Source organism: Lissotriton vulgaris, unplaced genomic scaffold (genome assembly GCF_964263255.1).
Source record: "Lissotriton vulgaris unplaced genomic scaffold, aLisVul1.2 SCAFFOLD_781, whole genome shotgun sequence".
Classification (NCBI taxonomy): domain Eukaryota; kingdom Metazoa; phylum Chordata; class Amphibia; order Caudata; family Salamandridae; genus Lissotriton; species Lissotriton vulgaris.
In genome coordinates, this window is record NW_028252768.1 from 849,156 (window position 1) to 871,616 (window position 22,461).

Here is a 22,461-nt window from a genome sequence, read left to right on the forward strand (position 1 = left end):
TCAGATGTATGTTACAAATACTAAAACTCATTAGTACTACAGAAAGAATAATAATTTAACTTAAGTAGTAGCTCAATATATATTTATCAGTGTCAGAAACGTTTACGAAACACTTACACTCACTGGATGATGTCATGAGTGATGTCATTTGGGATGTCATCAGTGATGCCATAAGTGACATCACTGACCATGTCATGAGTGATGTGATATATCATAGACAGCGCTTTGCCTGGGGCATAAGTTATAGTTACCTCAGCTAACTAGAACTGCTTAATTAATTTCTATGTTTGTATGCGTGTAAAATCTGAACCCAACAACAAAATCCCTGCAACGTTTTTATTGACTAACGAAACGTTATGCTGTCTGTTGCAGAATAAAAACTACTCACAGAAATCTGGGTCTCCTGTTTCTTGGCGGTACTGCGGCTGGAAGTGAGTCCGTTTGCTGTTCGTGGAAACCTGTGTGTGTGTGTGTGTGTGTGTGTGTGTGTGTATATGTGTGTATATATATATGTGTGTATATATATATATATATATATATATATATATATATATATATATATATATATATATACACACACACACACACACACACACACACACACACACAAACATACATACATACATACATACACACAAAGCATAAACACACATATATATATATATATATATATATCTACAATAATATGTAACGAATATGCTACTTACCAGTATGCATCTGTTCTTGGCATGTAGGGCTGCTGACATTCATATCTCTGCATAGATCGGCGCCTAGTGTTGGGTCCGGATGATTGCACATTGTTGTCCTGGAAGAGTCTTCGAAGTATCACAAGATAGGTGGCTCCTCCCCTGGACCACAGTGCGCATGGGCATCCTCTCCATCCTCAGATTGTTTTTCGCCATTGTGGCAGAGATGGAGTGTAATACAGTGAGTGATGTCCATGCTAGATAGTAATTCTGAATGCTACAGCTGCTACAGGCGCCGGGGAGGATGGTGGGCGATATGAATATCAGCAGCCCTACATGCCAAGAACAGATGCATACTGGTAAGTAGCATATTAGGTTTGAGGCATGTGGGCTGCTTAATTCATATCTGTGCATAGATTACATAGCAGTCCCTCCTGTTAGCGCCGGCTGCCCGTGCCAGCTGCAGCAGTCTGAAAAAGAGTTTTGAGAACAGCCGGTCCTACAGCTGCCTGCTGTTTAGAATGCACATCTACACAGTAGTGTTTCGTAAATGTATGTGTGGTGGACCAAGTGGCTGCCATACATATCTCTTCTAAAGGAATATTCCCCAGGAAAGCCAAGGACGCTCCTAACTTACATGTGGAGTGTGCTCGTGGTGGAATGGTTAGTGTGCGTTTAGCCTTAGCATAGCAAATCTGTATACACTTAACGATCCACTGGGCTATCCCGGCTTTGGAAATGGGGTTGCCTTTGTGTTGTGGAGAAAAGGCAACGAAAAGCTGTTTTGTTTTTCTGAAATCCTTTGTTCTGTCTATATAGTACATTAGAGCCCTTTTGACATCTAACGTGTGTAGGGATCTCTCTGCGACATTTTCCGGATTGGGAAAGAAAACTGGCAGTTCTATGGTCTGGTTCACGTGGAACTGCGAAATCACTTTAGGCATAAACGTAGGGTTGGTGCGTAATACCACCCTATTTGCGTGGACCTGGATGAATGGCTCTTGGATGGTTAGTGCCTGGAGTTCACTAACTCTCCTCAGTGAGGTAATGGCCACTAGGAAAGCAACTTTCAAAGTCAGAAATTGAATCTCACAAGAGTGTAGAGGTTCAAAAGGGGGTCCCATTAATCTGGTGAGGACCACATTCAGGTTCCAGACTGGTGACGGTGGGTGTCTGGGAGGGACCACTCTTTTAAGTCCCTCCAGAAAAGCTTTAGTGGCAGGCACTCTGAATAAGGAGAGGTGCTGCCTGTTCTGAAGATAGGCTGCTATGGCGGATAAATGTATGCGAATGGAACCGTACGCTAGATTACATCTGTATAAATGCAACAAATAACAGATGATGTTTTGAATAGATGCATCCAGTGGGTTAATGTCATTGTTGGTACAATATATGACAAACCTTTTCCATTTAGCCGCATAGCATGCTCTGGTTGTGGGCTATCTTGCCTCCTTGATGATATTCATACATTCCGGCGGCAAGTTGAGGTAGCCAAATTCTAGGACTTCAGGAGCCAGATCGCCAGGTTGAGCTGTTGCGGATCTGGATGCTGAATGACTCCATGGCTCTGCGTCAAAAGCCTGGGTGTGAGGCGTAGCCGTTGATGCGATAGCTCCAGAAACGTGGTGCATCATGGTTGGCGTGCCCACATTGGAGCAACCAGGATGAGGGTCATCGAGTGTTGCCGTAGTTTGCGTGCCACCAGCGGTATCAAAGGTGCTGGGGGAAAATCGTACGCAAATTTGCCTGACCAGTTCATCCATATCGCATTGCCCTGCGACTGTGGGTGTGGGAACCTGCTTGTGAAGCTTTGGCATTTTGCGTTTTCCCTTGTGGCGAACAGGTCTATCTGTGGATGACCCCATTGCTGGAAGTACGGTTGGAGTACTGATGGATGTATCTCCCACTCGTGCATCTGGTGGCTGCGTCTGCTGAGCAGATTCGCCATCTGGTTGTCTTTGCCCGGGAGGTGTTCCGCCATGAGGAAGATGTTCCTCTGAATGGCCCACTTCCACATGCTCTGAGCCAGATGAGACAACTGTGGAGAGTGCGTTCCTCCCTGCTTCTGTATGTAGTACATGGCAGTCATGTTGTCCGTCCGGATCAACACAACCTTGTTGCAAAAGTGTACCTTGAAAGCTTTCATCGCCATGAAGATTGCCATCAGTTCCAGAAGGTTGATGTGCATCTTCTTTTGCTGTGCTGTCCATAGTCCCTGCACTGTGTAGTGGAGTACATGAGCTCCCCATCCCTGGAGAGATGCGTCCGCCGTCAGTACAATTTGTGTAACAGGCTCTTGGAACGGTCGGCCCTTGCAAAGGTTTCGTGGGTTCCACCAATGCAGAGAGTTGAATGCCCGACCGCTTACCAACACTAGGTCCTTTAACTGTCCTTGAGCCTGATTCCACTGACGTGCTTAGCACTCCTGAAGCGGACGCATATGTAGCCTCGCGTGCGGGACTATGAAAATGCAGGAGGCCATCATGCCTATCAACTGCATGAACACTTTCGCTGGAAGTGAGCGTTGAGGTCTGAATTTTTGTATCAGCAATTGCATGCTGTTTATTCTCATTGAATTTGGCTGTGCTTTGGCTGCCAGAGTGTCTATCGTCGCACCCAGATACTGTTGCACGTGGGCGGGCTGAAGGTGTGACTTCGGGTAATTCAGTGAGAATCCCAGACTCTGAAGAAGATGAATGGTGTGGGACATGTGGCTGGCACACTGCTGGGCCGACTTTGCTTGAATAAGCCAGTCGTCCAGATAAGGGTAGACATGTATGTGCTGTCTCCTGAGGTGTGCTGCTACTGTTGCAAGGCACTTTGTGAACACCCTGGGTGCCGTCGTTACTCCGAAAGGGAGGACTTTGAACTGATAATGTTGATGTTGAATAGTGAACCTGAGATACTGTCTGTGTGACGGGTGTATGGGTATATGGAAATACGCATTTAGATCTAGCGTTGCGAGGAAGTCTCCCTGACTGAGTAACGGCAGGACCTGTTGCAAGGTGAGCATATGAAAATGCTCTGACAGAATGTAACTGTTTAGAGGCCTGAGGTCTAGTATAGGTTTGAGCGACCCGTCCTTTTTGGGTATTAGAAAGTAGAGAGAGTACACCCCTGACCCATGTTCTTCTACAGGCACGAGCTCTATGGCCCCTTTTTGCAGCATGCTGACGACCTCCTGCTGCAATAAGTGTAAGTGCTCTGCGGACATAGGACGGTGTCTTGGTGGGATATTGGGTGGAGTGGACGTTAATTCCAGACAATACCTCTCACCCACCTGTCTGTGGTGATGGATTTCTAGACCGGCAGGAACTGCTGTAGTCTCTCTCCGACAGGTGGTATGTGGTCGGGGGGCAGTGACAGGACGTCACTGTTTGGTATTGGCAGAGGATCTGGAACTGTTGTTTCCTCTGCCTCTGCCCTTGATGTTGTTTCCCCGATATCCACCACGGTTGTTCTTATTGTAGGTGGATTGTGTACCTCCCTTATTGTATTGTATTTGTTGCGTTGAGTGCCCTCTAGAGGGGCCTCTAGTACTGGAGTGACGAAAGGAGCCACCCTGAAACTGCTGTGACTGCAGAGCCCCCCATAGACTTTGCAGTCTCTGTGTCCTTTTTAAGTTTTTCAAGGGTGGTGTCAACCTCCGGTCCGAATAAGAAGTCTGGGTTAACTGGCTGATTGAGGATAGAAGTTTGAATTTCAGGTTTGAATCCTGAAATCCTCAACCAGGCGTGTCGTCTTAGCATAACACTAGTGTTGATGGCCCTGGCTGCAGTGGCAGCTGCGTCCAGAGCACACTTGATGGAAGCATTTGTTATGAGTTTCCCCTCCTGTATGAGTAGATCTGCCCACTCCTTGTACTGATCAGGTAGGTGTTGTAATAGTGTCTCAAGGATATCATAATGTGCGCTGTCATATCTGGCCAAGAGAGCCTGAGTGTTAGCAATGCGCCAGATGTTAGCCGCCTGCGCAGCTACTCTTTTCCCTGAGGTTTTCATAACCTTCGACTCTTTGTCTAGAGGAGGAGCATCACCTGTAGTCTGGGAGTTGGCTCTCTTACGTGCATTAGAAACAACCAATGAATCCAATGGCAACTGTCCCTTTATATAAGGAGAGTCCACAGGGGCCGGCCGATATTTCTCCTCAGTCCTTGGGTTTAACACCCTGGCCCTAGTGGTATCTTTAAAAATGTCATCAGCATGCTTGAGGACCCCTTTAAGCATGGGTAGGGTTTTGACTGCCCATTCTGAAGTTGAAAAAGTGTCGACCAGAAAGTCTTCGTCCACAGGGTCAGCATGGAGCTCGACGTCATGATTACTGGCTGCCCTCTCAATAATAACATAAGGGCGTTAAAAGCAGTTGTGTCGTCAGTAGGAGACGTTTTCACACTGTACACATGAGTGTCCGGGCCAGTCTGCGGATCCCCTGAGTCAGCAGGGTCCGTCCATCGTTGGTCTTGATCATCAGGATCAGTGTCCACATGATAGAGGTCATCCTCATTGTAATTATCCCCTGTCTCAACTCCGGAGTATGTTGGGGAAAAATGTTGAGGTTCCTGTTCATAGTGAGCTGGAGAAGTTGTAGAAAGTCTCTTTTTCTTCAAGGGAATCTTATATGATTCCATGGGAGTCTCTGGCATTAACTTTCGTTCGTATATGGACAGTCTCCCAGTGTCCGAGTCGATGAATTGTCTCGGCTCTTGGTCTTCAGGCTCTTCCGTAGCCTCCATTTCCATCGAAACGTGTGTAGCGGCGCCAATAGATTTTTTCGGCTCGAACATCTTCGGACGCGCCGAGGGTGGTAACCCAAACTTGATAGGTGTCGACGCGGTCTGAACCTGTCCGACAAGCTTCGGCATCGGGGCCTTCTTCGGTCAGACCGATGTACCCTTCTCCTTGATGCGTTGGAGCGACTCCGACACTTCTTTAGCTATGAACAGACTGGGTTTTGTCGACTCGAAAGGGTCCTTGGAGCTAGTCTTCGACTTGTCCGTAGGCCTCGACCGAGGATCGATCCCGTCTTTCGGTGCGGGCCTTTTGTGCGAATCGACACCCTTCGGCGTCTGCTTCGATGGCTCGACGGCCTTGACCTTGGTCTTCGGCGCCCCGACCATTGGCTCGACGACCTTCTTGAGTTTTCCGGCATCGACGGCCATTTTAGTTTTCTTCGGCTCCGAGGGGTTAGAGGCCTTGGAGCCGACGAGAGGCACAAGCACTTTCGGTTTCTGCAAAGATGCTGTCGGTTTCGATTTCTTTGTATCGACCGATGGCGGTTTCGAAACCGCAGGCTCTTTAGAAATGTTCGAAGCCGGGCCTTTATGCGGGGCTTTAGAACTAGATTGTGGATCTTGGGTAAGGCCTAGTGGCGATCCCTCGACCTGAGCCTTACTGAGTGCGTCATCTTCGGCCTCTCTGCGGCCGGGTTGGCCTAGCCCTTCGCCTGAGCTATCTTCTACAGCCCCAAGGGCCTCCACGTTGTCTCCTACCTTATCGACGACGTTCTCATCTTCGTCTTGTACCTCCTCGTCTTCGGCGTCATACTCGGAGTCACGGCCCGAAGCCGGATCGGAGCAGTGTTCCTGATCCTCCAGATCAAAGACCTCCTCGTCTTCGGTCCCGAAGATGTTCACGGGAACAGGCGCTGACTTCTTCAACTTCAGTCGAGCGGCGCGTCGAATCTTTAGGGTTTTCTTCGACCTAAACCGGGCACAGGCCATACAGTTGGCTTCGTTATGGTCTGGGAACAGGCACTTGTTGCACACCGGATGGACATCAATGTGCGGGTATTTTGCATTGCAAAGAGGGCACCGCTCGAATGGACTTCTTTCCATTTCAGATCGAAGATCGGGTAGAGTGTGGAAAGAAAAACTTGTGGAGTCCTCGATGTCCACTAAGCAAAGGCACTGATACCGAACGAAACGATACCGACGCTATCAAAAGCCTTTTGGCTTTATAGAAAGTTTTCCTAACTTGAGCTAATATAGTAACATCCGAACCCAATGGCGGAAAAAAAACAATCTGAGGATGGAGAGGATGCCCATGCGCACTGTAGTCCAGGGGAGGAGCCACCTATCTCGTGATACTTCGAAGACTCTTCTAGGACAACAATGTGCAATCATCCGGACCCAACACTAGGCGGCGATCCACGCACAGATATGAATTCAGCAGCACACATGCCTCGAACATACATATATCATAATTTAATAATTTTACTAAGATATTTTAAAAGGTTCACCTGACCTGCCTGGGCCAAGTTTATCAATTATTTTACCTTTTTGGGTGTTCAGAGGAGTCATCAAAGGCTGAAGTACATTCCCTATGAACAGCAATGACACAGCAGGCACACCTGCAAAAGCAAAGAAATATATAAAAGTTTTCACACACTGGTCTCGATTATCTTATCAACATTTTGTATTCAAATGGTATGATGAAAAGAAAAGGTTACTGTAAGCATCGGTTTATGGCAAGTAGTGGTGTAGATTCACATGCTGTGTATGCTACTGTCATCTAGAGTTGGACTGGAATGTTTAGAAGTTGTTTTTCTTTGAAAAATCTTTTAAGTGACTAGGTATAGTGACTCCTCCACTTGCTGGTAAAGCTCATGATCATTGGTTCCATTGTTAAATTATTTTCCCATCTGGCATGTGAGGATACAATGTGAAGCGATACGATGTACATAGATGTATATGTCCATGCGAAAGAGGAAAAAGAGATAGGTAAAGTATACTGCAATGGGCAGAGGCATCCGGGACGGAGGGTGGGTGCATGTGAATCTACAGCACTACATGCCACGAACAGATACTTACAGGGTAAGTAACATTTTGCGTTCGAGGCATGTGTGGCTGTAGATACACATGCTGTACATAAACTGTAAAGCAGTTCTTCCAAAGAGGGATGGATAGCCTGTGGGTGTTGCAGCAGATTTGAAGAGTCCACGGAGTACAGCCTGAACAACATCGGCTTGTTGACAGGCTAGTACATCCATACAGTAATGTTTTGCGAAAATTCAGTGTGGATGAAGTAGCTGCATTGCATATGTCAGCAATTGAGATCTTTCCCAGGAAGGCCATAAAGGCTCCTTTCTTCAGAGTGCGGTGGGCTTTAGGAGTGGTTAGAGTTCTCTTCGCTTTAGCATAGCATGTCTGAACGCATCTAAATAACCATCTAGCAATGCCTGATTTAGATGGGGCATTTTCTTTTTCAGGTTATGAGAAAGCAACAAAAAATTGTTTATTTCTAAATGGTTTGGTTCTGTCAACGTAGTACATGAGAGTCCATTCCGCAAATGAATCCAGGTGTGGGAAAAAAAGGAAGCTCAATGGACTGATTAAGGTGGAAGTGATAGACTACTTCAGGGAAGAACTTGGGGTTGGAGTGTAGGACAACACTGTCCCTATGTATTTGAAAGAAAGGTTTTTCAAGAGTTACTGGCTGAAACTCATGGATACGCCCAAGTGAAGTGATAGCAACCACAAATGTCACCTTCCAAAAGAGGAACTGAAGGGGGAAGGAATGGAGGAGTTAAAAAGAAGAGCCCATGAGTTGTAGGAGTACAATGACTGGAGATGGGTTCTATAGCCCCTTTGATTAGATGCATTTTGACCTCCTCCCTGAGAAGCCCTTGGTGTTCTATGAAGAGTCTGTGCTTGCGAGGTGGAATTGTGGGAGAAGTGGGAGTGAGCTCCAGACAATAACCATGTTGGATAATATCCAACATCCACTGGTCTGAGGTGACGGTTTGCCATGTGGAAAAGAAGCCTTAAAGATATCCCCGACTGGGGTTGTGTGGGGGCATAGGGGGAAGGGTGAGAGGCAAGTTAGTGTTTGGTGGTAGGTCAGCTCCTTTTGAGGAGCCATGTGGTGGTGGGGTGCCCGCGGGCCGGTAAATCAGGCGAGGAGGCCGGAGATAGTGTGCTATTTTTAAGGTAGTTTATTCGCAGTACAACAGTCATACAAGATGTCACGAAAAAGGGGTCCTGATGTTCGGATCCGGCATCTCTGATGTGCAGCTCTCTCCGGAAGGTTCTTGCCGGGTAGTAGGTCCTCATGGGATGTGGAGATACCTCGGAGGGCAAGAAGAGAGAAAAGGACCGTTAGTCCGAACCGCGATTCGGCAGTTATGCCACTACCAATACCGGGAGGTGAAAGGGCGGAGCGGAAGGTCGTGAGGGAAGGAGGGAAGGGGAAAAGAGGGACGACAGACCAGGACCAAGATAGCGAGACCGCAAGGGTGTACGGGGCGTGTTGGGGACTTCGGGCCGTGCTCGGTGATAAATGCTCTACAATATTTTACAGTGTTAACTCTAAGTGCGTTGTGCCTACAAAGATAGAGATTATATACAATATATACAGAGAGCACCTAACGCGCTCCAGGGGCGGTTTACAGGTACTCACGCGGTCTGCCGTAGCTCTCCAGGTGAGCTACGGCCGCTCTTCAGCTTCCTCCTTAAGGGTTCCACCACTCCTCTGACCACTCGTCTGCTTCGGTTGGCTCCTCTCCTCTGTCACCAGCCTGAGTATCCTGCCACGATTCTCCGACTTTGCTTCCATGATCCGGGATGCTTTTCACCGGTCCTGACGCTCCTTCCGGGGCGGGACTTCCGGGTTCACGGGGTAGTGCTTCCGGTGTTTGCAGGTCCGTGATTGGCTCCTGTATTGAAGAGAGAGGCGGGGGACTGTGCGTCAATGTTATTTTTCCGTCTCGGGGGCGGACCCGAGGGACCGGCTGGCCAGAGTTCGTGTGGACGTTCCCGGGATGAGGTAGAGACACAGGGGGAAAGAATCCTGGGGGGGGAGAAGACGCCGGGACTCCGTCACATTCCCTTCCCCTAGCTGTCCTTCTTGTACGGGCAGGAGAGGACGAGAGGGGGTACCGGGATAGAAAATCAGCATTTCCTTGTTCCGACCCTTTTCGGTGTTGGGTACGGAAATGGAAGGGCTGGAGAGAAAGGAACCAGCGGAGGACCCGGTCGTTGTGTCCTTTATTCCGGGCCATCCATTCCAAGGGGGCATGGTCGGTATAGATTGTGAAAACCCGGCCCTCCAGGTAATATCTTAAGGTTTCGATAGCCCACTTAATGGCAAGGGCCTCCTTCTCAACCACAGCATAGTTAAGTTCCCTGGGGAACAGTTTTCGACTAAGGTAAAGTATGGGTTTCTCGTTCCCTTGTTCGTCTTTTTGAGACAGAACCGCCCCTAATCCCTGGTCGGAGGCGTCTGTCTGGAGAATGAAGGGTCGGGCGTAGTCTGGACTCACTAGAACCGGACTGGAGGTTAGGGCTCCCTTCAGGTCAGAAAACGCTTGCCATAGGAGAGGGGTAGGATGCTTCAGGGCCTGTTCGGTGTTGGTAGCCTTTTTAAGAAGATCTGTGAGAGGCGCGGCTCTTTGAGAGAAGTTCGGCACGAACCTCCGGTAATAACCGAGGAGCCCGAGAAACGCACGGAGATCTTTCTTTGTTCTCGGGAAGGGAAGGTTCTCTATGGCTTCGGTTTTGGACCTCTGAGGTCTGATCATACCTTCGCCCAACAGGAACCCCAGGTACTGGACGGTTTGGGCCGCCAGGGTTTTTTTGGCGGGGTTAATGGAAAAGCCGAAGGAGCCCAAGGAAGAAACAACGTCATGTAAGTGGATCAGGTGTTGTTCCCAGCTGTCGCTGTAGATGACAATGTCATCGAGATAAGCTCCTGCGTACTCCGTGTGTGGCCGCAGGACCTGATTCATCGCCCGTTGGAAGGTGGCGGGGGCCCCGTGGAGTCCAAAAGGCATAACAATAAACTGAAATAACCCCTCCGGAGTGGAGAAGGCGGTCTTTTTCTTATCTTGGTCTCAGAGGGGAATCTGCCAATAGCCCTTGCAGAGGTCGAGGGTGGAGATGTATCTGGCCTTCCCTATCCGTTCGACCATTTCGTCGACTCTTGGCAAGGGGTATGTGTTGAATCTGGACACTTTGTTCACTTCGCGGAAGTCAATACAAAACCTGACAGACCCGTCAGGTTTCGGAACGAGAACGATCGGGGAGTTCCACACACTGATCGATGGCTCGATGATTCCCATCTTTAACATGTCCTCGATTTCTTGTCTTATGACAGCCCTTCGTGGACACGGTAAGGACGCAACCGTACTACTTTCCCTGGTTCAGTGTCTATGGCGTGTTTGGTGACGGTGGTTCTACCGGGGTATGGAGAGAACACATTCTGTACGGGAAACAGGGCTGCGCGGAGGGTATGTATCTGTTCCGGGGTCAGGGCAGGGTCTAGACAGGGAGCAAAGGCACAGGGAACCGGATGACTGTCTCCGACTAGGACAGGACGGGGTCCCTCCCATTTCTTCAGATGGTTGACGTGGTAGATCTGGGTCATATTTTTAGTGGGGTCGAGCTCGATCTCATAAGTGACCGGGGTCACCTGCCGTAGGATGGCATAGGGTTCTTGCCACTGTCCGAGGAGTTTGTGGTCTGATGAGGGCATCATTAGGAGGACCAGGTCTCCAACGGAAAATGTCCGGGTTTTGGTGCCCTTATCGTACTGCCTTTTCTGGTTATCTTGCGCTTTTTCCATGTTTTGTTTTACTATCTCTCGGATCTGGGCTAGATGGGTCTTCAGGTTGTTGACATACTCAGGCAAAGGGCGTGTACGGTCCGGGTCAGCCTCCCAGGCTTCCTGTGCCATCTCCAGCAGGGTACGAGGGGGTCTTCCATATAGCAACTCGTATGGGGAGTAGCCAGTACTACTCTGGGGTTTACACCGGATGGCAAAAAGGGCCAGCGGGAGGAGCTCCTCCCACCGCTTGGCTTCCAGTCCCAACATCTTCTTTAGCGTCTGCTTTAAGGTGGCATTGTAGCGTTCGACCAAGCCGTCTGTCTGGGGGTGGTAGGCTGAAGTCCTGATTTGCTTGATCCCTAGCCTTGAGCAGACCTGCTTCATCAGGGTAGAAACGAAGGGGGTACCCTGATCCGTAAGGATCTCACGGGGAAAGCCTACGCGGGAAAACAGAGTGATGAGCACCTTGGCGATATTTTGGGCGGTGGGCTGGCGTAGAGGAAAGGCTTCCGGGAAACGCGTGGCATAGTCCACGATGACAAGGGCATATCGGCAACCACTGCGGGAGGGCAATAGGGGTCCTATAATGTCCATTCCCACCCGACTGAATGGTATGTCGATGAGAGGCAAGGGACACAGGGGTACCCGAGGAGGTCTGTACCTACTGTTCTTTTGACAAACAGCGCACTCACGACAATAGGTTTTTATGTGCTGATGTATACCTGGCCAGTAAAACCGGTCAAGGATGGCTTGGCTAGTCTTTTCCTCCCCAAAATGTCCTCCCAACAAGTGGCTGTGGGCCAGGAAAAGGACTTTGTCTCTGAAGGCGCTAGGAATCAACAATTGAGGGTTTTGTTGCGGGCCCCCCTTTCTATACAGCAAACCCCTTTTCTTAAAGAAATAAGGACCTACTTGTGTAGGGTCTTCGTTTTCCAGGGCCCTTCCCCAGGCTTCCAGTAGAAGCGGATCCTCCTGTTGAGCCCCGCGGAACTCTTGGTCTGTCTGCCATGGGTGCTCCTCCACCTCAACTGGATATGCAGAGGCGTATGACATCTTCTCCTGTCTTTTCTGTCTCTTGCTTTTGTGGGGTTTCAGTTCTCCCGAGCTTCCGGTCGGTGTTTGAGGGTAGGGGACCTCCTTCCACCACTCGGCCAGGGAGTCCGTCGTGTCCTGGAGTAACGTCGGGAGACCTGGGTAATCGCTCCCCAGGATTGCCTGCTCTGGTAAGGCTGGTATGAGTCCAACCGTGAGGTCGGTTCCTGTATCTCCGGGATGCTGTACCCGAACCCGGGTGGTGGGATACCGTTTAGTGTCGCCGTGCACGCACTGAATGGCCACTGCCCCTGTTGGGGTCTTCTGGTGGAGACCCAAGTCCTGAGGACGAAGGACGCTTTGACGGCACCCTGAGTCTGCGAGGGCCATAACTTCTTGTCCGTCTATGTGCACGGGACAATGAGACGGAGGGGGAGCAGCCCCGGGGGTGTTGCAGACATAGTTCCGTACCATTCCAATTTCCATAGGTACTTCCTTTTGGGGACACATACGGGCTATGTGGCCGTAGTTTCCACAATGATAGCATTGCGGTCCAGGGTTGGGTGGACGGTATATGATCGGGGAGGGCAAGAGAGGAGCCGGTTCTTGTCTTCGGGGTTGAGGTGGCCTTGAGACTCGGTTGGTGTTGGGAGGGCTGTGGCCTGTGGGTAGCTTCGTCCTTACCCCGTTGTAGATCTTGAGCCCGCCCGTATGCACAGGCAATTTCGACAGCGGTCTCCAGGGTGAGCCGAGTGTGTTGCCGTACCCATCTCTGTGTGGCGGGATGAAGGGAGTTTAGGAACTGTTCCAGACAGATTTTTTCGATGATGTCCTCTTTTGTGGAAGCCTCCGGTTTAAGCCACCGGTTGACAAGATCTCTGATGCGGAAGGACAGTGCTCGTGGATTTTCTTGGGGTCCTTCCTTGGTCTGTCTGAGCTTCATCCTATACGTATCATCATCTACGCCCAGACGTTCAAGGATGCACTTTTTTATGTCCGGATATGGGGTGGTGCCTTGGATGTTGGCCTGCTGGTATGCGGCCTGTAGGTCTCCTGTAAGCAGGGGACCCAGATACTGTCCCCATCGATCCTCAGGCCAGTTAGCTACTTGGGACAACCGCTCAAAATTGGTGAAAAAGTAATCGGGGTCTTCACCGGGGACATATTTCTGTAACACCACGGACGGTAGAGAGGTCGTGGGTCTAGGTTGTCCCAGGACATCTGTCAATTTCCCCAAAGCTTGTTCCTGTACTGTTCCATGCCCTTTCAGGACATCATGGAGCTGACTCCTATCGTCCTCGGCCGTTTTCAAGAATTGTTCCATGAGCTTGCCCAGCTGCTCCTGGGACTCGGCCATCCTCTTCATAACGGCCTCCATGCTACCGGCTGATCCCACTTCTGACACCAGATGTGGTGGTGGGGTGCCCGCGGGCCGGTAAATCAGGCGAGGAGGCCGGAGATAGTGTGCTATTTTTAAGGTAGTTTATTCGCAGTACAACAGTCATACAAGATGTCACGAAAAAGGGGTCCTGATGTTCGGATCCGGCGTCTCTGATGTGCAGCTCTCTCCGGAAGGTTCTTGCCGGGTAGTAGGTCCTCATGGGATGTGGAGATACCTCGGAGGGCAAGAAGAGAGAAAAGGACCGTTAGTCCGAACCGCGATTCGGCAGTTATGCCACTACCAATACCGGGAGGTGAAAGGGCGGAGCGGAAGGTCGTGAGGGAAGGAGGGAAGGGGAAAAGAGGGACGACAGACCAGGACCAAGATAGCGAGACCGCAAGGGTGTACGGGGCGTGTTGGGGACTTCGGGCCGTGCTCGGTGATAAATGCTCTACAATATTTTACAGTGTTAACTCTAAGTGCGTTGTGCCTACAAAGATAGAGATTATATACAATATATACAGAGAGCACCTAACGAGCTCCAGGGGCGGTTTACAGGTACTCACGCGGTCTGCCGTAGCTCTCCAGGTGAGCTACGGCCGCTCTTCAGCTTCCTCCTTAAGGGTTCCACCACTCCTCTGACCACTCGTCTGCTTCGGTTGGCTCCTCTCCTCTGTCACCAGCCTGAGTATCCTGCCACGATTCTCCGACTTTGCTTCCATGATCCGGGATGCTTTTCACCGGTCCTGACGCTCCTTCCGGGGCGGGACTTCCGGGTTCACGGGGTAGTGCTTCCGGTGTTTGCAGGTCCGTGATTGGCTCCTGTATTGAAGAGAGAGGCGGGGGACTGTGGGTCAATGTTATTTTTCCGTCTCGGGGGCGGACCCGAGGGACCGGCTGGCCAGAGTTCGTGTGGACGTTCCCGGGATGAGGTAGAGACACAGGGGGAAAGAATCCTGGGGGGGGAGAAGACGCCGGGACTCCGTCACAAGCCACCTTTACCTCAGCCTCTATAGTAAAGGAGCAGCCGGAAGCAGGAGTCAGAAGTGCACTCATCGCTTTCGCTATTTCCATATCTTTCTTGATCTTTTCTAAAGTTTGGTCCACCTGTGGACCAAAGAGATGTTGTCCATCAAAAGGCATGTTCAACAGGTTCTGTTGAACCTCCGCCTTCAAACCAGAGATAAGGAGCCATGCATGTTTGCATAAAAGGACGCTGGAGTTGACCACCCCTCCAGCTGCAGTATCTGCGGCATTTAGGGCACAGTGGATAGAAGTGTTAGATACAGGCGTGGCTCCTCCATTATGGAGAGGGAGCGTCTACCCCCTTCTGAAAGCCAGCAGAGAAAGGACAAAAATAAAGTTATTTAATTATTATTTTTTGTCCTGCAGGCTGCGAGCCGAGGAAGGGGCGTGGCCATCCATGCTGACGCTGCAACACCAGGGGCATGGGGGGAATGGTGGGCACTGCCAAGTGTGCATGATGTTTTGGCTGGCCCTCTGGGGCTGGTCAAACAGTCATGCACACTTGACCTTTCTCCTACCCGAGCTTGGTTGTGCAGCCGGGTGGAGAACCAACACGGGCTCTCAGACCAATCCCAGCACTGCTTTCATGCTGGGAATAGCCAGCATGAGAGCAACGCTGGGTTTGAGAGCTGAGAGTCCGCGCAGTGTGCAGCCGTTCCTGGACGGGACAGGACGCGGGAGCAAGGCGGAAGCTGTCAGAGTAGGTAAATGCTGTCTTCTTTATTCATAATTATGTTTTTCTTGCTTGTGTTCCCCTCCCCTTGCCCTTTCACTTCCCAATACGAATGGCCGCTACTGGTTAGATATATGCTTGCTCTCAGAGACTAGTTCAAGTCTTCTTTCTCTGTCCTCCTTTGGGAGGTACTGGAGGAGCGCCTCCATCTCACCTCAGTGGGTATACTGTGCAAGAAGTCGGATAGATTTAGCAGTGAGATTTTGGTTGGCCGAATGCGCGGCTACCCTCTTTCTTGCTGCATTTATGCGCCTACTCTCTTTATCTGACGGTGGGATATCTCTGCTAGCCTGGAAGTTGGCTCGCTTATGAACAGTAGTAACCACCAGAGAGTCGGGCGGGATTTGGGCACAAACGTAAATAAGGTCAGTAGGGGAGGCTTTATTTTTTTTTATCCACCCTATGTGTTATGACCCTGGCTCAGACATGGTCCTTGAATATGTCAGTTGTGTGGCGTAGCATGCCCTTAAGCATGGGGAGGTACCGAGTAGTGCTGTGAGTGGAGGAGAAGGTTTCAACAAGCATTGTCATAGCCAATAGGTCTCGCCTTTGGGGCCTTATAAGTGTTTTGCCAGACCTATTGGCTTTGCCTTTTTTTCTATGAGCTATTGGCATTTTGAAATGGCTATGCCTTTTATTTTGGTTTTAAAAATGTAAGTAAAAGGCATAGCCAATAGGTCTGGCTAAACACTTAAAAAGGTCCAAAAGGCTAGAACTATTGGCTATGCCAATGCTTGCTTTTGTTAGGCACTGGGAGATAATGGATTTTGCTCAGAATCACAGGATGTTCAGCGTTATTGCCAAGACTCAAACCCAGTTCCCCAGATTAGAGGTCGACCGCTCTAGCCGTTAAGCCAACTCCTCTCCAAACAGAAAGAATTATAGGTAAATGTTCACAAAGCATTGAGCAGCCTTTGCAAGCTCTTCATAGCCGTTCAGAATGTTTATTCTCCATCACACCTCTGGAGCTGTTGCCCAAACACAGTGTGCATTACCCTACGGTCGTTATTCACCAAAAGCTGTAGAAAATAAAAACTGCCACAAGCCTGAGCAAAACCCCAGGCTTGCCTCTAAAACTGGTGCATTCGATCAGCCCCCCTCACCAGAGGCGCAACTAGAGCCACATTTCGGAGGGGCGCTAAGAAAACATTTCGGGGGCGGGAGGGGCCTGAAACTTTAAGCAGTAGGTAGAGTGGCGCTGCAGGGGCTCTTAGAAGGGGTGAAACATCAACAAAGCCTCTAACATGTACATGGTCTTTTAAAGACCTCTAAAGTGCTCAGGTGCGGCTGTGTGTGTGCACGGGAGCCGTCTGACCCCGGCTGCCACACACGACTGGGGGGGGGGGGCTGATTCCAATGGGTGTTGCGCGCCTGCCCCTCACCCCCCTCCGCCCCCCACGTAGGGGGTTCTTTTTCATGGCCAACTTGGAGGACATAACTGAATCAGGTGATTCCTGTGTTGTAGCTTTCTCAAAAATTCAACCTCAGGTACTGCAACCTTCCTGCAACTGCTGGTGCCTCTGACTGAGGTAGCGCTCTGCATAACCAACTCCAGCAAGTACCAAGAGACAGACGGGCAACTAGAGCCAAATTTCGGGGGTGGGCGGGGGGGTCAGGGTTAAAAAAAAAAAATCGGTGGGGGCGGTGGGCAAATTCTAGGCCGGGTGGCTCTAGGAAGGGGTGAAACCATTACAATAGCCTCATTAACATTTAAATGGTCTTTAAAAGACCTGTGAAGTACTCTGTGCGGCTGCAATTTGACAGTCGCCAGCCCGCGAAACTGTCTCTGCCCGGGCTGACACGCGACGGGGGAGACTGAAGCCCGGTGAGCCCAATGGGTGTTGCGCACCTGCCAAGAGAGGTTAGGAATATCGCTGCTGCGGGTGCACTTAAGTCATGCAGGTGGCAGGCCTTGATGCTGGTGCAGCTAGCTAAAATGGCTGCCTTTGAATGAGCTCTCCCTTTTAATAGCAGGCTTTAGAAGGAATGATGCAGTGGGTCACGGGGGAAAACGAATATGCTACTTACCAGTATGCATCTGTTCTTGGCATGTAGGGCTGCTGACATTCATATCTGTGCATAGATCGCCGCCTAGGGTTGGGTCCGGATGATCGCACATTGTTGTCCTGGAAGAGTCTTCGAAGAAGTATCACAAGATAGGTGGCTCCTTCCCTGGACTACAGTGCGCATGGGCATCGACTCCATCCTCAGATTGCTTTTAGCCATTGTGGCAAAGATGGAGTGTAACTCTGTGAGTGATGACCATGCTAAGAGTATTTGTGAGTGCTGCAGCCGCTACAGGCACCAGGGAGGAGGGCGGGCGATATGAATGTCAGCAGCCCTACATGCCAAGAACAGATGCATACTGGTAAGTAGCATATTCGGTTCGAGGCATGTGGGCTGCTGAATTCATATCTGTGCATAGAATACATAGCAGTCCCTCCATTAGCGGCGGCCGCCTGTGCCAGCTGCAGCAGTTTGGAAAAGTTTTTTAGAACAGCCTGCCCTACAGCTGCTTGCTGTTTGGAGTGCACATCTACACAGTAGCGTTTTGTAAATGTGTGTGTGGTAGACCATGTGGCTGCTTAACAATATGTCCTCTAAAGGAATATTTCCAAGGAAAGCCATGGAAGCCCCCAACTTCCGGGTGGAGTGGGCCCGCGGGGGGGATCGTTAGAGTGCGCTTGGCTTTCTGATAGCAGATCTGAATACACTTAACGATCCACCTGGCTATACCGGCCTTGGAAATGGGATTGCCTTTGTGTTGCGGCGAAAAGGCAACAAATAGTTGTTTCGTCTTCCGAAAATCTTTGGTCCTATCAATGTAGTACAGCAAGGCTCTCTTGACGTCAAGCGTGTGGATCATTCTCTCCGCAACTGACTTAGGATTTTGGAAGAACACAGGCAGTTCTATAGTCTGGTTGATATGGAACTGTGAAACCACCTTACGGTTAGTGCGAAGCACCACCCAGTTGGAATGAATCTGTATGAATGGTTCTTGGATAGTTAGTGCCTGGAGTTCACTAACGCGTCGTAGTGAGGTAATCGCTATCAGGAAAGCCACTTTCCATGTTAAGAACTGAATCTCGCATGAATGCAGTGGCTCAAAAGATGGACCCATCGGGGAGGAGCCAGGCCAGCGACCGCGATGGCTGCTTAGGCGCCCGGCTCCGTAAACCTTTCCGCCTCGCGACCTTATCTTGTCCGTCATCCCGTGCCCGCATCACGGTATTGTGCGGGTGAATGGATGTGGCCGCCGACCGTGTGCCTCTGTGATCCCTACCTGCTCTGACGCCGGAGATATGTCCCATCTTTTCCTGCGGCCTGAGAGGACGTCGGAGCCGGGGCCTGGAGTGGGACGCTGCGCTGACCGGCGGCACAACTATGGCGGCCACCAGTTGTGAAGCCTGACCGATCGCCCCGAGCGGGGGTACAGTTTGCCCCGATTTTCTGCTTGTGTCTCAATTCTGACATTGGTGCCGCGGAGCGGTCCCGACCGACCATCGTATGGGTGCTGCTCCCAGAGGGGGGTTGCTCACTGCAGGGGCCATCGGACTTGGAATCCAGCCTTCCTGAAACCGGTGGGAATTCCCCGAACCGTACAGGAGAGTACTTTCATTGCTGGCGGGACCCGCCGGGAGGTGTCGGTGGCCCGGATTGCTGCACCCGGTTTCCCTGGCCTGTTTGTGGCGCCATGCACTCCCCCTCTCCTTTGTCTGGGGCCCGCTCCCGGTCCTCCACAGTGTTGGATGCTGACCGAGAGGCAGTTCGCGATGGTAACTCTCGGCTTCGGCTGCCTCAAGGAGATGGAATGAACGCAGCTGGGAGGTGTGCTGACATCGAGGCGCATTGCGACTGGCTAATGGTTGGCGACCTGGTTCTGGCCCTTGGCGCCCTTCGCAGTGCCCTACAGCGAGACGCACGAAACCTGGGAGAAAAGCTGGACGCCATTACTGCCACCCCGAGGAAGGTTGCGCCATTCGTACCCTGGGAGACTGCCACTTTGCCTGTTTACACATCAGTGGGCTGCGCCTTTGATACCCTACCAACTAGGGAAACTGTGAGGGACCTGACTCCTACAACTCCTAGCTGGCCATCGGGAGATTCTTTTGAGTCGGGGATCACTGGATCTGTGAAGCCGAAGGGGTCGGATGTCCATGTAACGCCTTTGAGTGCTCCGACGAGGTTTAGACAGTGGAATGGAACTGTTCCTATTACTCAATTACTGAAGGCCCCGTGCACAGTCCCGCCTCGACGTTTGGTGAACATATTGGTGTGGCTTGATCCCCGCGTTTACTCTACTCAACATGGCCGACTGTTCTCCTCACTCGGGGTGCCTGAGTCTCCCGGAACAATTTCTTCGGATACTGACTGGTTGCTGCACATGGGTGAGCTTGATAGGGTGGGCCAGGGGTAGAGGAGACTCCACTGGGCAGAGACTGCTAATGGACTGATGGAAGTGGTTGAGACTCAGAAACATTTTAACTATGTAACTTTGCGGGCTAACAATGTATCTTATTACCCTCTTGCGGATTGATTGTATCTGATTTAGTATTGTTCATTGTTTTGAGGGTTGGCGCGGGGTGCGTTGGGGCCGGAAGCTGGCATGGGGATCCTCCTCCACTCTATTCGTAACTATTTTTCTTTCTTTTTATGGACTTGTTTCTTTTTGGGAGTTTTGGTTCTTTAGGGCGACAGGCACACTGCTAGGGGGGGTAGGCCGTAGCCATCTACAGGAGTGCAGGGTGGGGGGGGATGGGTCTTCTTAGCCTTGTCCTTTTATTGTTTCTATGGCCTTTATTTTTCTTTCCCTTTCCTTCTTTTCTGGTATCTGGGTAGTGTATTCCTATAATTTTTCCAGTCTGCTCTATTAGGGTGGATGTTCTTAAGATGTTCCGAGGCATGGTGGTCGGATTGCTATGACGATGCAATGTGTAAAGGTTCCACTGCTTATCCTGTTTAGGGCGTACCGGCGCTATTATTTTAACTACAGTCATCCTGTCTCTGAATATCCTACAATATTGTAATCCCTTCCTTTGTTATTGATTGAATATACGGTTCCGGATCCTGTTCTTCTTCAAACTTTTAAAAAAGAAACCTTTATTGATCCTGTTATACATGTGACGAGCTGTGGGCGAATGTTAATTAGTTTCAGTATTGTGCCGGCGGGTGGCGCACTACTGTTTTCTACGATATGCTTGATTTCTTTGGACCAAATCGTACTAGCGGCCAGCCGTGATGGTTGTAGGCCCATACCTGTATTTGCTTAGTGTAATAATAAAGGTTTACCAAAAAAAAAAAAAAAAAAGAAGGACCCATCAGTCTTGTGAGGACCACATTCAGGTTCCATTCAGGAGCTGGTGGGGTCCGGGGAGGAATGACTCGTTTGAGTCCTTCCAGAAAAGCTTTGATGGCAGGCACTCTGAAAAGGGAGAGATGCTGCCTGTTTTGCAGATAAGCAGCTATTGCGGATAAATGTATACGAATGGAAGCATAGGCCAGATTACATTTGTATAGATGTAACAGATAAATGATGTTTTGAGTAGATGCGTCCAGCGGCTTGATGTTGTGGTCTGCACAATAAATGACAAACCGCTTCCATTTCGCCGCATAGCATGCTCTGGTGGTGGGCCTCCTTGCCTCCCTGATGATGTCTATACAGTCCGGAGGCAAGTTGAGGTAGCCCAATTCTAGGACTTCAGGAGCCAGATCGCCAGGTTGAGCTGTTGCGGATCTGGATGCTGAATGTCGCTATGGCTCTGGGTCAAAAGCCTGGGTGTGAGGCGCAGCCTTTGATGCGGTACCACGGATAGTTCCAGAAACGTGGTGCACCATGGTTGGCGTGCCCACGTCGGAGCAACCAGGATGAGAGTCATCGAGTGTTGCTTCAGCTTGCGTGCCACCAGCGGTATTAGAGGTGCTGAGGGAAAAGCGTACGCAAAGATGCGTGACCAGTTCATCCATATCGCATTGCCCTGCGACTGTGGGTGTGGAAACCTGGCGGCAAAGCTTCGGCATTTGGCGTTTTCCTTTGTGGCGAACAGGTCTATCTCTGGATGACTCCACCGTTGGAAGTACGGGTGGAGTACTGATGGATGTATCTCCCACTCGTGCATTTGGTGGCTGTACCTGCTGAGCAGGTCCGCCATCTGATTGTCCTTGCCTGGGAGGTGTTCTGCCATGCGGAAGATGTTTCTCTGAATGGCCCACTTCCACATGCTCTGAGCCAGATGAGACAACTGTGGAGAGAGTGTACCTCCCTGCTTCTGAATGTAGTACATGGCCGTCATGTTGTCCGTCCGATCAACACGTCCTTGTTGCAGATTTACTTTGAATGCTTTCATTGCCATGAAGATAGCCATCAGTTCTAGAACGTTGATGTGCATCCTCTTTTGCTGCGTTGCCCATAGTCCCTGCACCGTGTAGTGGAGTACATGAGCTCCCCAACCCTGGAGAGAAGCGTCCGTCGTCAGAATGATCTGCGGCACAGGCTCCTGGAACGGTCGTCCCTTGCAAAGGTTTTGTGGATTTCACCAATGCAGAAAGTTGTATGTACGACCGGTTACCAACACTAGGTCTTTCAACTGTCCGTGAGCCTGATTCCACTGACGTGCTAAGCACTCTTGAAGCGGACGCATATGTAGTCTCGCGTGCAGGACTATGAAGATGCAGGAGGCCATCATGCCTATCAACTGCATGAACACCCGTGCCTGAAGCGAGTGTTGAGGTCTGAATTTCTGTATCAGTCATTGAATGCTGTTGACCCTCACTGAATTTGGCTGTGCTGTGGCTGCCAGAGTATTTATCGTCGCACCCAGATACTGCCGTATGTGGGCGGGTTGCAGGTGGGACTTTGGGTAATTCAGTGAGAATCCCAGATCGTGAAGAAGGTGAATGGTGTGGGACATGTGGGCGGCACACTGCTGGGCCGACTTTGCCTGGATAAGCCATTCGTCCAGATAAGGGTAGACGTGAATGTTCTGTCTCCGTAAGTGTGCCACCACCGTCGCCAGGCACTTTGTAAACACCCTGGGTGCCGTGGGGACTCCGAAAGATAGGACC

General features: G+C 50.5%; 1 protein-coding gene across 1 annotated transcript in view; it reads right to left on the bottom strand.

Moving 5' to 3' along the window:
• The window catches only part of LOC147662027 (uncharacterized), a 133,195-nt gene extending 122,786 nt beyond the window's left edge, over nucleotides 1-10,409 (bottom strand). Inside the window, exons 1-2 of the mRNA XM_086951176.1 lie at nucleotides 10,205-10,409; nucleotides 6,960-7,034 (exon numbers count right to left, since the gene is read on the bottom strand). Coding sequence (XP_086807302.1) covers nucleotides 6,960-7,034; nucleotides 10,205-10,409 — 280 coding nt within the window. The remainder of the gene's footprint in view (nucleotides 1-6,959; nucleotides 7,035-10,204) is intronic.
• Nucleotides 10,410-22,461: the final 12,052 nt, after the last annotated feature.